Source organism: Chelonoidis abingdonii, chromosome 15 (assembly GCF_003597395.2).
Source record: "Chelonoidis abingdonii isolate Lonesome George chromosome 15, CheloAbing_2.0, whole genome shotgun sequence".
NCBI classification, from domain to species: Eukaryota; Metazoa; Chordata; order Testudines; family Testudinidae; genus Chelonoidis; species Chelonoidis abingdonii.
Genome location: NC_133783.1, coordinates 53,479,402 through 53,494,206, shown reverse-complemented (window position 1 = coordinate 53,494,206; position 14,805 = coordinate 53,479,402). Strand labels below are relative to the sequence as shown.

The 14,805-nt window shown below is 43.7% G+C and overlaps 1 protein-coding gene across 2 annotated transcripts in view; it reads left to right on the top strand.

The window, feature by feature from the left end:
• Positions 1 to 8,162: 8,162 nt before the first annotated feature.
• ATRNL1 (attractin like 1) overlaps positions 8,163 to 14,805 on the top strand; it is a 1,085,315-nt gene continuing 1,078,672 nt past the window's right edge. For both annotated transcript variants that reach the window (XM_075072516.1, XM_075072517.1), the window contains exon 1: positions 8,163 to 8,527. In XM_075072516.1, coding sequence (XP_074928617.1) covers positions 8,247 to 8,527 — 281 coding nt within the window. In that variant the 5' untranslated portion in view covers positions 8,163 to 8,246. The remainder of the gene's footprint in view (positions 8,528 to 14,805) is intronic.

Below are 14,805 nucleotides of genomic sequence, written 5' to 3'. Positions count from 1 at the left end.
GCAGCTATCAAATCCCTCCCTCATTCTTCTTTTCTGCAGACTAAACAATTCCAGTTCCCTCAGTCTCTTCTCATAAGTCATGTGCCCCAGCCCCCTAATCATTTTTGTTGCCCTCTGCTGGATTCTTTCCAATTTTTCCACATCCTTTTTGTAGTGTGGGGCCCAAAACTGGACACAGTACTCCAGATGAGGCCTCACCAATGCCGAATAGATGGGAATGATCAGGTCCCTCAATCTGCTGGTAATGCCCCTACTTATACAGCCAAATATGCCGGTAGCCTTCTTGACAACAAGGGCACATTTGTTTCTTTGTTTGTGGCTTGATTTTTTTTTTCAATACGAAGAGACCTCGTACTGACCACTAGTTTCTGTGAGAGATTCATCATTGATACAACACAAGACTTTGAAAACAAGTCTGAAGATATAATTGAATAGCCTATAATATGCTGCTTTTTCTTTCATAGAGTGCAACATATCATCATCTTCACCTGGATGACACTTGTGCTTTTCCATCGATCTTGTTTTGTAGGCTCTATAATAAGATCTGTGATAGTGTTTCTGCTGCTCCCTGCTCCCTTGATGTAACAGTCAATATCCTTCTGTCCATCTCTTCTCCTGCTGTCTTCCATCTGGTCCTATCTGACCTGAGATCTACTGTTTGACACAGTGGCCCTCAGGACTTGGTTCCTTTCATGTACTTCAATACTTGATCATAAAAACATAAAGACTTCTATATTCTCTTGTGGATGATGATCCCATTCTACTTATTGATTTGTGTGATTCATGGCCAATTTCTTCACTACAGCTGGAAAGTTTTGCTTGTTTTTCAAGGTATGGCAGAGTTTTCTTGTATGTGAAGATCTTTTAACAATTTAGGTGATAAAATATGTTAGGTCCTTCTTCGGTGTCTTTTTATATTGCGTAATGGCAGCACCTTTTTGGATCTGTGTTGCTCTTAAAAGATTATTCCGTGATTCCAGGTATCTTGGTTTGGTTAGATCAGAGAAAGGAGCATCCACATCACATATCACATGTGTTTTTAGACTTATGCTCTGTTTGTGGGTGCTATTTGAGACCTTCTCAATCAGATTCCATTGTTTATTCAGTAATCACAAATGCATCACAGTTGTGAAGCAAATAAAGAGACAAACCCATAAATCTTAGATTACAATATACAACTAACTAAATTTCATTTTAAGTTGAAAAATAATAATGCCTTTAGAATCAAAATATTTTTTCACATGAAGCATGGCTCCCCTGTTAGATTGTTGGCAGTTGCCACTGAAATGGTTATGCAAATTTCTTATTTGCATAATTATTATTTTAATAAAAACTGTAATTACCCCAAATTGGCTGAAGATGTATTCCTTTTTAGTCAAAAGATGGCCCATACCCATTTTTCACACAGTGTGCTTACCCTTACATATACTATTTCCATGGAAACAGGCCTAACTTCACCTTTAAGCTGCCATGCAGAAAGGTCAATACGTATTTGTGTAATGTGTATGCATGGACCTTTCAAAAAAAGATGGAAACTTGCCCATCCAGATGATCACAAAAGTTGTCTGGCTCACGGACTATATGCTTTTGTGCTCTTACTGCCTGGCACCCACTCCACACCCTCCCACAATGAGGGCTATAGTTTAAAGTGCACAATATAGTCCTATATATAGGTAGAAATTTAGCATTTTTAGCTGTTCTGCTAGTTAGCCCCACAAATGTCGCAGTAAGTTTTTTCCTCTTATTGTATTAGCACCTAAGCTTTGTATAGCAATAGCTTAAAAAGCCTTTGTATTTGTTGCCTTGTTTCTCTCTATTGAAGTGCTTCTACTTTTTATTGTGTGGGTTACCCTGCCTACCCCTATATCATAGTATGTGCCTATTACAATCTTTAGTCTGTAATTGTAAGAAGAGCATCCTGCTACATTGGAAGCATGCTCCTGAAGAGGTTTGTTCAAACTCACTCCTGTAGCATCACTTGGCTGTGCCACTACAGCCATGCCACTAAAAGGCATGCAGTGTAGCTGCTGTTTGTCAGCAGGAAAGAGCTCCTGCTGCCAAAAAACTTCCATCCCCAACAAGAGGCATTAGCGTAGTCGGCAGGAGAATATTCCTACACTGCACTACACAGCTTTTAGCAATATTGCTGTGTCGCTAAAAGTCCCGCTATTTGTTTGCTCTCCTGCCAACAAAAAACATCCACCCTCAAAGAGCGGCATTTGCATTGTTGGCAGGAGAGCACATTGTCGGCGTTCACACCAGCGCTTGTCATTGACAAAACTTTTGTCTTTCGGGGGTTGTGTGGTGTGTGTGTTTAACACCTCTGATTGATAAAAGTTTTATCTTTCATTTGCCAATGTAGACAAAGCCTTAGAGTCTCTTCTTTATCTAAGCTTAAACTGTTCTTCCTCATTCAGTAACTTAAACCCTTTTCTAGCTGAATGAGTTAGTCACATACTTATTTGCTTTTGAGTTGGAATTTTAATAGTGAAGACTATTTCTGTATCAAGCACATGAGAAAGGAATGATTCAGACTGACACATCCAAGAAAAGTCCTACATATAATGATGGAAAGAATTGACAGATTAGCTTTCAGCCAGCAGATACATTTGTTAACTCATACTGATAGAAAAAATCCTCATTAAATTAGAGTACCAGAGAATTAGTACTGGTGTCCGGGGGGAGGGATAGCTCAGTGGTTTGAGCATTGGCCTGCTAAACCCAGGGTTGTGAGCTAAATCCTTGAGGGGGCCGTTTAGGGAACAAGGGTAACAATCTGTCTGGGGATTGGTCCTGCTTTGAGCAGGGAGTTGGACTAGATGATCTCCTGAGGTCCCTTCCAACCCTGATAGTCTATGATTCTATGATATCTCTCATTCACTAGGATTATGAAAACTATAATGAACTGAACTGGTGTGATACACAACACCCAAAAAGTTTGTATTCCTTCATTTACATGGATGGCCAGTTACTGTTCAGCTAAAGAGACAGCTGTTTGACCTATCCAGTTAGCAAATGCATGTTTCCTCTTTGCTCTTCTCCTACACTCAGAAAACTCTAAAGAGGTCTTCAGTTATTTTAGCCATAGAACTCATTACTGTTTTGCTCAACTGAAATAAATCTTTCTACTTTTTTATAATTTCCAAAGTCTTAAGACTCCCAGTACAGAAGCTCCCTGACTTACCAAGTGTTCTGTTCCGGAACGCCTTGCGTAAGTTGAATTTTGCGTAGGTTGGGAATGTCTCCCAGCATAGCTCCATAAGTAGGGCCATCCCTAGACATTGTGGTGCCCTACGCAGCCCCCCATGGTGGGGGGCTACACCCAAGGTCTGTAGGGGGCACGAGCAGGCTTGGGGGACAAGGGGGAAACTGCTCCCCAGCACGAGCCAGCAATGCAGAGCGGGCTGGGGCCGGGTCGCTCCTCGCCACCCGGTGAGTGCCAGGTGTGCCCGACTCCTGCCACAGTCCCCTAGGGCTTAGCTCAGGGGAAGGGGTGGAGTGGGGGTGGGGGTGGGGCCTGGCGGGGGTGGGAAGAATTGAAGCGGGGGCAGAGCAGGGGCAGGGGCTGAGGGGAAGGGGAGGAGTGGGAGCAGGACAGGAACAGGGGCAGATTTCTGGCCTGGGGATTGGGCTGGCCGCTGGAGCAACATGCAGCGGCATAGGGCACCAGGAAATTTGGGCCAATTTGGGGAACCCAAATTTCCTAGTGCCCTACACAGGTTGTAGTTTGCATATGGGTAAGGATGGACATGCCCATAAGTCTTCTAGTTGACCATCAAAAATACATCATCCTGATATACCAGGGGTTCTCAAACTGGTGATTGGGACCCCTCAGGGGGTGACAAGGTTATTATCTGGGGGGTCATGAGCTGTCAGCCTCCACCCCAAACTCCACTTTGCCTCCAGCATTTATAGTGGTGTTAAATATATAAAAGAGTGTTTTTAATTTATTAGGGGAGGTCGCACTCAGAGGCTTGCTATGTGAAAGGGGTCACCAGTCCGAAAGTTTGAGAACCACTGTGATATACTTCTTTTCATAATTTTTCCTTTCCTTTCATTTCTATGTACTTTTCATGATTATACTTAGGAAGGAAAATTGGTGTTTAATGAACAAACATACTGCTGGAAAACTGATAATTGAGCTTCTGAACAGAGCTCTTGGTTGTTAAAGGGATGCAGTGCCCCTTTGGAATTACCTTTGCTTTGATTGACTGCTTTAAAAACTTGGCTGGCTTCCATAAGTCTGAAACAAAATCTGCATCAGATGTTAGAGAAAGATGGAGGAGTTTTTCCTACTCTGTTCTTTGGCATAAGAGGAGTAAGGAAGAATCAAGAGAGAATGCTGAACATGGGCTGAAGATTATTTATGAGGGTCTCTTCCTTCTGGATTGAACAAAAATTTTCATGTGGTCTGAAATGAATAACTGATCTTTGAACTCAAGTTGTATCTTTATACTTAATCTTAAATTAACTCAGTTGTTGGTCTCATATCACTCCTTAACAGAAGATGGTTGTTCAGTAGACTTAATTGTGCCAAATTAAATGTCATTAACAGACTGTTCAGCATAAATTCGGGATTGAGCTTTTTTCATAAAGTATAAAGCAGCATTATACTTTCCATTTCTTCACACATTGCATGAGCTCACTGATTCATTACAAAACCCATACAAAGAAAGATGTTTAATAATGAAGAAAAGAAATTCAGAAAAATGAAGTAATCTCTCTAGATTTTGGTTAGGGGGACAGTGTGGTCCTGTGGATAGAGCTCTGGACTAAGTCCAGATGCTAGGGTTTTATTCATGACACTGCCCTGCTGGGGTGACCTTGGGCAAAACACTTTATCTCTCATCCTCTTTTTCCTCTCCCATGCTGTATTTGTCTTGTCTATTAAGCGTATAGGCTTTTCAAGACGTATATTTGCTTAGCACAATGGGCCCCTGATCTTTGTTGGGACTTCTATATGGCTGCCCAGCATCTTGAATTGACGGATGAAAGATGTGACAAAGTTGGCTGGTCAGTGATGCTTAGCAATGGTATGGGAAAAGAGCCCAATGCGTGAGCAGCGATCCTTCTTACAGAGGCTAGCGGTCCAATTACCAGATGGAAGTTGAAGCATACTCTGCTTCCTGGTTCACTTGTGGGCTTCAGCCTGGGCTCTCCAATACCTCTCCGTGGTGGCTGCACCAGTCTTCTCCAACCTGAACGATTGTAGGGAGGATTTTTCCAGTTGTCAGTGGGAATGCTGAATTTCTTGAGGCCTTGCTTGGCCTCGTTGCTGTATTGGAGCTTTGGCTTTTCTCTGCATTCCAGACATTGCCTTCTCACCCGCTGCTCACTTCCCTGTTCTCCTCCTCATGCTGCTCGCCCGCCCACCTCACCTCCCCGCCTCCTCACCTGAATATCAGGACAAATGGTGTCTGTCAGGACATGAGATAAAGGGCTAAATATTGGGATAGTCCCAATTTTATTGAAGTGCAGGGCCCAGGGCTATTGCCCCGATTCGCTCTGCCCAAGGGATGGCTCTGAGTACCCATATTCCACAGACTCTACTGGACCGCTAATACATGTATGCCTGTAACAATGGACCAGCTCAGTGAACGGCCGGACTTTCTGTTCCTCCTGAGGCTAGACAGAGAGACTCGCTTTGCGGCTTCATTTTATACGTCAATGCAAATAAGTTATGTATTGCCCCTCTGAGAGGATTGGTTACCGCCCCCTGACGTGGGTTTTTACCACCCATTACCTTGTACATGTTGGTTCAGTCAAAACATCTTTTTTATTATACTGTCATCCTGACCTTATCTTTTAAGAGAAATCAGCATGTTCCTGTTATATTTGCGGGGAGGATGTTTGTACAATACTTGGTATTGGGGTGTTTTTGTTTGCGTGAGTGTCCTGTGCCTAGCTTTTCTTAGGAACGTGTGTGTTTTTGCAGTAACAGCCCTGTTCTTTGCCAGGTTCTATGAGCATGTGAGCAGGACTTGGCTCTTGCTCACAACTTAACTTTGCTTTATAGCAGCAAAGCTTTGTCCACTACTTTAGACCATACCAGGCTTCTGATACCAGGCCTTATGTTTCGGGCTCCCTTCCTACTACACTAAGCACTGGGTTCCTTTCAGTCTCCTGGCTTTTGGGGAAGTTCAGGTAAGCATATGAGTCAAGAAAAGATGGGCCTGTCTCTTTCATGGGCTAAGCCAGAAAACCAAATATGAATGTCACTGATTTTTTTTGAAAGTTCAGATTTGGATCTAATTTGAGAAACTAACTGTGTCACTCAGGTTCATCTCTTTCAAAACACTAAGTAATGGAACTGGTTCTCCTTTCACACAATTTTTGTTACATCAGACATTGCTTATATGCTTACATTGCCTTGAGTGCAGGGGATTTGACTAAATGACCTCTTGAGGTCCCTTCCAGTCCTACAGTTCTATGATTCTACATCATAAATTCTCAACCTGAGGGTTATGTATAGGTTTCAGAAGGTAGTGACCATTGTCTCTCTCTCTCTCCTATGGATAGACAGCAAAGTCCCCAAACTTCTTCTCTGTGTGTGTTCAGTTTTAACATAGAAAGGTGGTATGGAAAATAAATCAATAAAAACAACTGTTTGTAGCTGCTTATAAGTTTGGAATATTGGAGATGGATAGTAGATGGAGTGTGGGTCAGATGGTGAATAGTACATGGTAAATTGTGGTGGTTCTGCAGTTGGTGGTTGTTTATTTTGAATGCATTCTAGAAAATGTGCGAAAATAAGAATGCAGTAAAATTACATTGATACTGAGAAAGTCATTGTACTTTGCTCCTTCTCTTACTTTCGTGTTACCGCTGCCTTTTTTTAAAATTTTTTTTTTAAATCTGGTGTTGGAAACAGGAATGGCTTTCCTCCTATCCAGCGATTTGTCCTGTATGAAAGAGGAAAGTCACCCCTGAATAAGGCAGGGCGCTCTGAAATAAAACCAAACCATCGTGTGGTTTTTCCCTTTAGCGTGTCATAGCGGTTAGAAATATTTTTGAAATCTTCCTCCGCGTGCTCCGCTGAAGGTTTGGAAGAGCCGCTTCACTTCTTGTTTAAGAAGACGACAACCCCGTGTGCGCAGTGCGCTGTCCCTCCCTCGTGCAAACCCCAGCCAACAGCGCAACGCGCTGTGCCTTTAAGGGGCTCTTCGGCTGCACATGCTCAGCTCTCTTTGTGGGGTAGTTGGATTGTCTCTCATGTGAAGCAGCTGCAGCAGGAGCAAGAGGAGCAGCAGCAGGAGGGTGGGTGGCTGGCTGGGAGGGAGAAAGCATTGCAATCTCAGCCCTTTCTTTAGCATGGAGGGGAGGGATTTCTGTTGACCGGCAGCCACCAGCACAGGTTTATTTATTTATTTAATGGGGGAAGGCGGGCAGAGGTGTTTGGGACAAGGGAGCTGGCCGAGGGTGAAATAACCCCCACTCTAGGGGGCTCTTAGTCCGCATCCTTCCCAGGGCAGTTGCTCCAGCGCCGGCAGCACCATCATCAGCCTGGGCTGGCGCTTGAGCCGCGCGCGCCCGCGAGGCTGAGGTGGGGGACGGCGATTCCGCCAGAGAGGAGCAACCGCGCTCGCGCTACGGGCCTGGCGGAGAGAGCGGCGGCTCCGAGCAGACCCAGGGAGGAAGGGGGTGGGTAGGCATCGAGCCGGCCAGGCGGCGCTGAACGGAGATTATAATGAGCCCTGGAAAATGGCTGCTTGGAAACTGTCGGCTGGGACAGCAGCTGGCTGTTACTCCCCCCACCAGTAGGGGGAATAGGGGCAGATAAGAGCTCCCGCCCCTCCGCTTGCGACTGAACGCTCCCCCCCCCCCCCCCCCCCCAGCTCCGGGGCCGCCTGGTGGGGCGATGCAGTAGAGGGCTCGGGAGCGCTCAGTCCCTGGCTGAGGGGGGAGGAGGCGGCAGCTGCTGCCTGGGGGCGGCGGGGGGCAGTCCCGTTATCAGAGGAGAGGGGGGAGCTGGTGAGGCGGGACCGCAGGGTCACTAGCCAGGCTCCCCCTCCGTGGAGGGAGACAGCGAGGGACAGGCTTTACCTCACGGGTGGCTGCGGCGCTGGGGGCGGGGAGGGGGGGTTTGGCTCGTCCTGACAGGATTAATTCTCTCCAGGACGGTCTTCCGGCTGCTGAGAGTGGGGGCCGCCCGCAGTCTCGCAGTGCCGCCGTCCGGCGCGGGTCGGGAAACTGGGCGGGGGTTTGTGCCGCGTCGCCCGGCAGAGTCCGCGCGTCCGGCGGCGACGATGGATCCGGGGAGCGCCTGGCGGAGGGTGGCAGGCTCCCCTGCGTCCCACGGAGTCTGGAGACGTTGTTCCTCTTCCCCCTGCTGCTCCGCCTCGCTGCTGGATATGAACAGCTGGCTGCTCTTCTACGGCGTCCTGTACCTGGTGCTCTATGCCCAGGTGTCCCAGTCCAAGCCCTGCGACAGGACCTCCTGCTTCTCCGGGCGGTGTGTCAACTCCACCTGCCTCTGTGACCAGGGCTGGGTAGGAGACCAGTGCCAGCACTGCCAGGGCCGGTTCAAGTAAGTCTCTGCTTAATATATGATCATTCCGCCCCCTGCGCAGATGCCTGCTGTGTTTGCCTGTGCCTGGCATGATTTTGTGGGTGTGTGACTGAAGTAGGTTACAGAAGTTGGAGATGAAATAGGCCCACTGCACACAAGTCCACTCCCTCCTCTCCCCCACAAATACAGATTAGATGTTGAACTGATGAATATAGTTTTAAAAATTGTATTAAGGCTAATGTTAAAATGATACAGAGGTTAAGGAAATACTGCTGTCTTTCTGGGACCCTTACGAAAATGACATGTATCTCCAGGAACTTCCCTGGTGAAGGAAAAAACGTTAATACATTTGAATGATTTTCCTTCAGGGGACTAAAAATCTTTCTCCTATTCCACTCCTCCTCCCACCAACCTTCTTTCAAGTGCTCTAACAAGACAGGCATTAATTAACACACACCTAGCATCATATACATATGCTTTCCATTCATTATTGAACAATATAATATGGGTTAATTATGGTTCTGTGGGAAGAGGGTGTGGTGGTGCTTAACTTATGAAATCTCCCTGCAAGGGCTGAATGAGTCTAAGAGACTGAACTATGTTTTCATGCCTGAAAGTGGACTAATACATGTTGACTGGACGGGTGTGCGGCAAGCATACACTGATACCCTGATTTATCTATTCTGTGGATACAATGGAAGATTGAGTTTCTAGCGCTGTCACTCTGATCCTTTTCTAAGCTTGCTTAAAAGGACGTTAGCATAGCTCAGTGGATAAGATACTAGGCTGGGAGTGAGATGACCAGTGTTCTGCTTCCAGTTTGCCACTAATCTGTGGCATGACCTTAGACAAATCACTTAGCCTCTCTGTTTTCTTTACATTATCAGATATGGCTAAATTGTACTTGCCCTTTCTTATGAAGCACTTTAAGATCTACAGCTGAAAAATGTCATATGATATCTAGTTAACAGTAACAATGTGCTTGATATCTGGGAGAGGCAACATCACAAATTATGTCTTCAAGAGGAATTTAAAGAGAGAATACTGTCAACTAAATTATTGAAAACCTGTTTAGATTTGGGTAAATGTTTTTCCCCTCTTTTGGCAAATGAAAGCTGAACAAGATGGCTTCCATATTGTCTTTAATAATTATGAATGTTAAAAAAAAGTATTATTCTGCGTGCAGGTGAGCAAAATGAGCATACTTTTCAGGCAGACAAGTCACTCTAGTTCTCTTAAGGAACAGTTGCAAAATGTGTTGGATAAATAATCTACCTGCTCTGGGAAGAGCGGAATTTCCCTGAGAACTTGATGATCTTGTGTTTGTTCCATTAGTGAGTTGTTGACTGACTTGGAAAAGGGAGGGCAAATATGAAAGGTGTAGATATTAAGCGGTTTCATCTGCATGCTAACTACAGTTAAAATTGATATGTTAAGCACGTGTGAAGGATTTGGGGTTTTGTAACTGATCAGTAACCCTGGAACCATGGGTTAATTGTCAGGAGGATTGTGAATGACAGGAGGGAAAGCCTCTGTGGATCTTCTTTGTGTACAATGATCAGCAGTAGACATGCTTATAGAGCCAGGAATGCCTCGCTCCAAAGGGATTATCTATATCCTGTAGCTGGATGCCAGTCACAGCATATCCTAATAGTACAAGGGCTAGGTCAAACTTTAATCTTTTGATTAAATTTCAAAGCTTGTAATTAATGAATATATTCTCTGATGGGTTACTAAAGCTGATGACACTAGAATGCCTTTAGGCATTAGCCCTTAGCTGGCTTTTCTTGATTATTTGGTATTAAAGCATTTGTTGTTTGTTTACAGCACTTGCATTTGTCAGGTGAACTTAATGGGAAGAAGCACACTGGTTATATTTTGCCTCATGGCACTCTACTCAATTCCAGTAGAATGCTAATAATCCATCCCCCACCTAGAGGAAGGTCTAGCTGCATATTAAAAGGACAACATTTCCTTAGTTAAGTGCACAATGTTTAAGACTTGGATCCTTAAGGGTTTTGGTAAAATCAGAATGCATTTGCTATTAGCTACTCTATTCTAGGGTGCATATCATTAAAAGTGTCACTGATGCCAACATTACAATTTTGTTACAGAAGGAGCTTTTTGCTTATTTGGGAGAACTGCTTTTAAAGATACACTGGTCTGGAAAAGTTATTGATATTGAGTGCCATAAAGCTTTACTTTTGAGAAGAAAAATGTACCGTACTGTGTTAAAAATGATGTGGTGGTAATATAGCATTGTAAAGACTTTCCCAATTTGTCTATTACTCTAAGTGGGGACTATGTAAAGTTTGCCATTATTTGGTAGCACAAATGACTTACAAGCTGTGAAATTTAGTTAGGTGCTTAACAGTGTGGTGATTAGTGTATTGTAAATGTCTAGAATAGATAGCGGCTGGAATATGGGTGAAAGTGATATAAGCTTTGCCTTGCAACCATGTGATTTTTTTGAAAGCCTTTCTGACTTGTGCAGAATACGGGGAGGCTTTCTTGTTATAATGGAACTAGCTTATCTCATCTGTCTGAGGCAGAACCATCTGCTGCAGACATGTGCAGCCCATGGCTTAGGTTTTTCACAGTGACACTTGTAGGTGATGACTGTCTGCAACCTTACTGACTCTTGTTGCTCCAATCAATTAAAATTATTGTAGAGAATGTTTCAACAAGAGTAGAGATGTTATTGATAAGCATGTTGGACTATTGTGCATGCGATTAAAATTAATGTACAGGATGTAAATACAAGGCGTACAAAAATGTTAATTGAATATAGAATTTTGTTATGACTTTGAACATGCCTATATTTTAAAGTGGAGTTCTGTGCTCCAGTGGTTTGAAGTGTATGAGAGAATGGGTACAAGGTTAAAAACGAACTTTTAACTGATTTCAACTTGACTGGTAGAGGTGAAAAGCGTGTTGGGATTCTTTGGGATTTTAAGGTGAGGCGTAATACACAAAGAACTGGGATCTTTCTTTAAAATAAAGTCTTCTTGGATAAGGATCTATAATTAGTTGAGCTTCGGGAATGAGTGACTTGAATTAGCAAACACTGAAAGTATTAACATAAGGGAAAGACTCTTGGGAGTCTTGGGGCCCATTAATTCTCAAATGAGAGTATTTTTTTTTCTTCTAAATTGAGGAATAGCAACCTAGCAGAGAGACATCAAAGATGATTGATCAATCTTAGTAAGCAGGTGTCAAAATTAATTGACTGATTCCATGGTAACCTAGCTTTTCCTCTATAGGGAATTTGTTACCAGAGTAAGATTACTCCTTAAATGTTGCTTTGGGATGGATGAAAGATAGATAGTAGAAGGCTTCTGGGTACACAAACCAACAGGACTCCACTGGCCATCACATACAGCCCCCAGCTAAAACCCCTCCAATGCATCATCAGGGATCTACAACCCATCCTGGACAATGATCCCACACTTTCACAGGCCTTGGGTGGCAGGCCAAAATAGTTGCAAAGATGTTGCAGTAATGCCTGACCTCTCTGCGCAGGCGAACCATTCCGTCTTAGAGAACTTGATGACTTGTGTTTGTTCCATAGGAGGTTTTGACTGACTTGGAACAGGAGGGCAAAATTGGAAGGTGTATTTTAAAGCGGTTTCATCCTGCATGCTACTACAGTTTAAAATGATATGTAAGCACGTGTGAAGGATTGGGGTTTTGTAACTGATCTTAACCCTGGAACATGCGGCTAATTGTCAGGAGGATTGTGAATGACAGAGGGAAGCCTCTGGATCTTCTTTTGTACAATGATCAGCAGTAGACGCTTATAGAGCCAGGAATGCTCGCTCCAAAGGGTTATCTATATCTGTGCTGGATGCCAGTCACAGCATATCCTAAATAGTACAAGGGCTAGGTCAAACTTAATCTTTGATTAAATTTCAAAAGCTTGTAAAATGAAATATTCTCTGATGGGTTATCTAGCTAAAGCTGATGACACTAGAATGCCTTTAGGCATTAAGCCCTTAGCTGCTTTTCTTGATTATTTGTATAAAGCATTTGTTGTTTGTTTACAGCACTTGCATTGTCAGGTGAACTTAATGGAAGAAGGCCACTGTTATATTTTGCCTCATGGCACTCCCGTACCATTCTCGGAGTGGTGATGCCTAATAAGATCCATCCCTCGCTGGGAACCCTATAGGAGTGTCTACGTCGATAGTTAAAGACGAAAGCTCCTCTAGTCCTCAACAGTCACAATGTTTAAGACTTGGATCCTTAAGGGTTTTGGTAAATTATCCAGATTCAATTCGCTATCTATTTCCTTCCCTAAGATATTCAAATATCGAACCTTGGAGCTCATGAAGCAGTCTAGCGACGCTCACACGATTCCAATTTGCTACAGAGGCCTTCTCTTGCTTATTTTGGGAGCATGCTTTAATACACTGGTTCTGGAATTATTCGATTGGCCCACCGAGCATGCTAAGCTTACTTCTTGAGAGAAAATGTACCGACTGATGGGAGAACCCAGGTTCGTTCTAGCAAGTTTGGACTGCACGGGGGAAACGCCTTTAATAACAGCATTCCGAATTAACCTAAGTGTTTTAAACAATTTCTACAACATTAAAAAACCCTTTAATCGTAGTGTACTAGCCATAAAATGTCTTCAAGCCTTATAGGTTCCCAAGTGCACAACAAAACTCTCTTCAAATCAAGCGGAGTGAGATCAGTCAATCTTCAGATCATCCCCATAATGTTAAAATGAGAATTGTTCGTTGTGTACAAACGTGGCACCCGATCATTAGGCGACCTTGGTCTCATATCCATCCTCTCTGTATATAAGTTGTCTATATGATCTTCCACTAGCACTTCCTATGTACCGTTCTGCCATTGTATTTCTAGCTCTGGCGAACCATGACTGCTACCGAGCGTGCAAAATTAGTGTACGCCAGTGCGATCTAAACAGATGTACGCTTGTTAAATGTAGGATGTATTATAGTAAATGTCCTCGTTCAATAAAGATAGTGAGCTTTGCCGATGCCTTCTAGTCGAAAGAGATCGATATAGCTCTTGCTCTAGAATCCACATGTGAGTTTTTATCTTGATGTCCTCTCGGTCTTAGCGAACCGCGGAGATTGTTAAAGTCCTGTTAACAGTACACACATCTATCCTCTTTCGTAGTCTGTAAGACGAAGTCTGATGCACATATACAACCAAATACGACGTGCTTGTAGCTGATAGCACGTTGTACATCTTGTGTTTTACCCGTCTGTCGTGATCAATCTTACTCTTGCTCTGCCCAGTCATAAAATGAATTATGTAAGATGTTCACACGATAGTTTATTGATAAGCACAGTTTACTATTGTGGACTGGAATTAAAATTAATGTACAGGACTGTGTAATACAAGGCGACAAAAATGTTAAGTTGAATATAGAATTTTTAGATTTGAATGCTTTTTTGAACGTGGATAGTCTGTGCTCAGTGTTTGAGTTATGAGAAGGTACAAGGTTGAAACACACAATTTATAATGCATGATGTTCAACTGGTCTTAAGGATCTAGAAATGAAGTTACAAGCAGTGTTATTCATTCATTTGTTACGTCCAGTATATTACATCAAATCTCTACTCTAATAATTCGTTACTCTTCTTATTACATAACAAGAGTCTTCATTTGTATAGTAATCTAGATCTGTAGATTAGTTGACGTGCTTCGTGGAGCGCAAAAAAGTGTATGTTGATACTTGAATAGCAAATACTCTAAGTTCACCACAACTTAGATGTGAAGACTCTGCCGATGAATCTTTGGACACCAGTCAGGCCATCCATCGTGATAGGTCAAGATTTTTTCGTTATACTCTTGCATCATTCCATGAGTAAATGAGGAGACTGATCCTTATAAACAGGAACATCCAGATATATCGAATGGATTGATAGGCGCTCTGGTAGGGAGACATACCAGGGTTCAGATGTAAACCTCGACTCTGCAGTGTCCAATGCCCCAATCCCGAACCCCTAGCCATCTCTGTGCCTTACTCCCGCATCCCTCTCCTTTCCTACGAGTAAGCTTTCCCTTCGTACATGTGGTCAGCTTGGAATGCGATCATAGAAAGATATCGATGTGGAAGGAGCAGGATTCTCGAGAGTTCAGAGCACCAACAGACCCTTCAGCCTGAGGCCAGTCACATCAGCCTCCGCACGCACTGCAAACCCGCCATGCCTGGCCATGCATCAGGGATCTGGTACCAAGACCCATCCTGGCATCGAATGATTCCCACACTTTCACAGGCGCTGAGTGGCGGGCCATCCTCGTCTCATCAGAAAGACCTC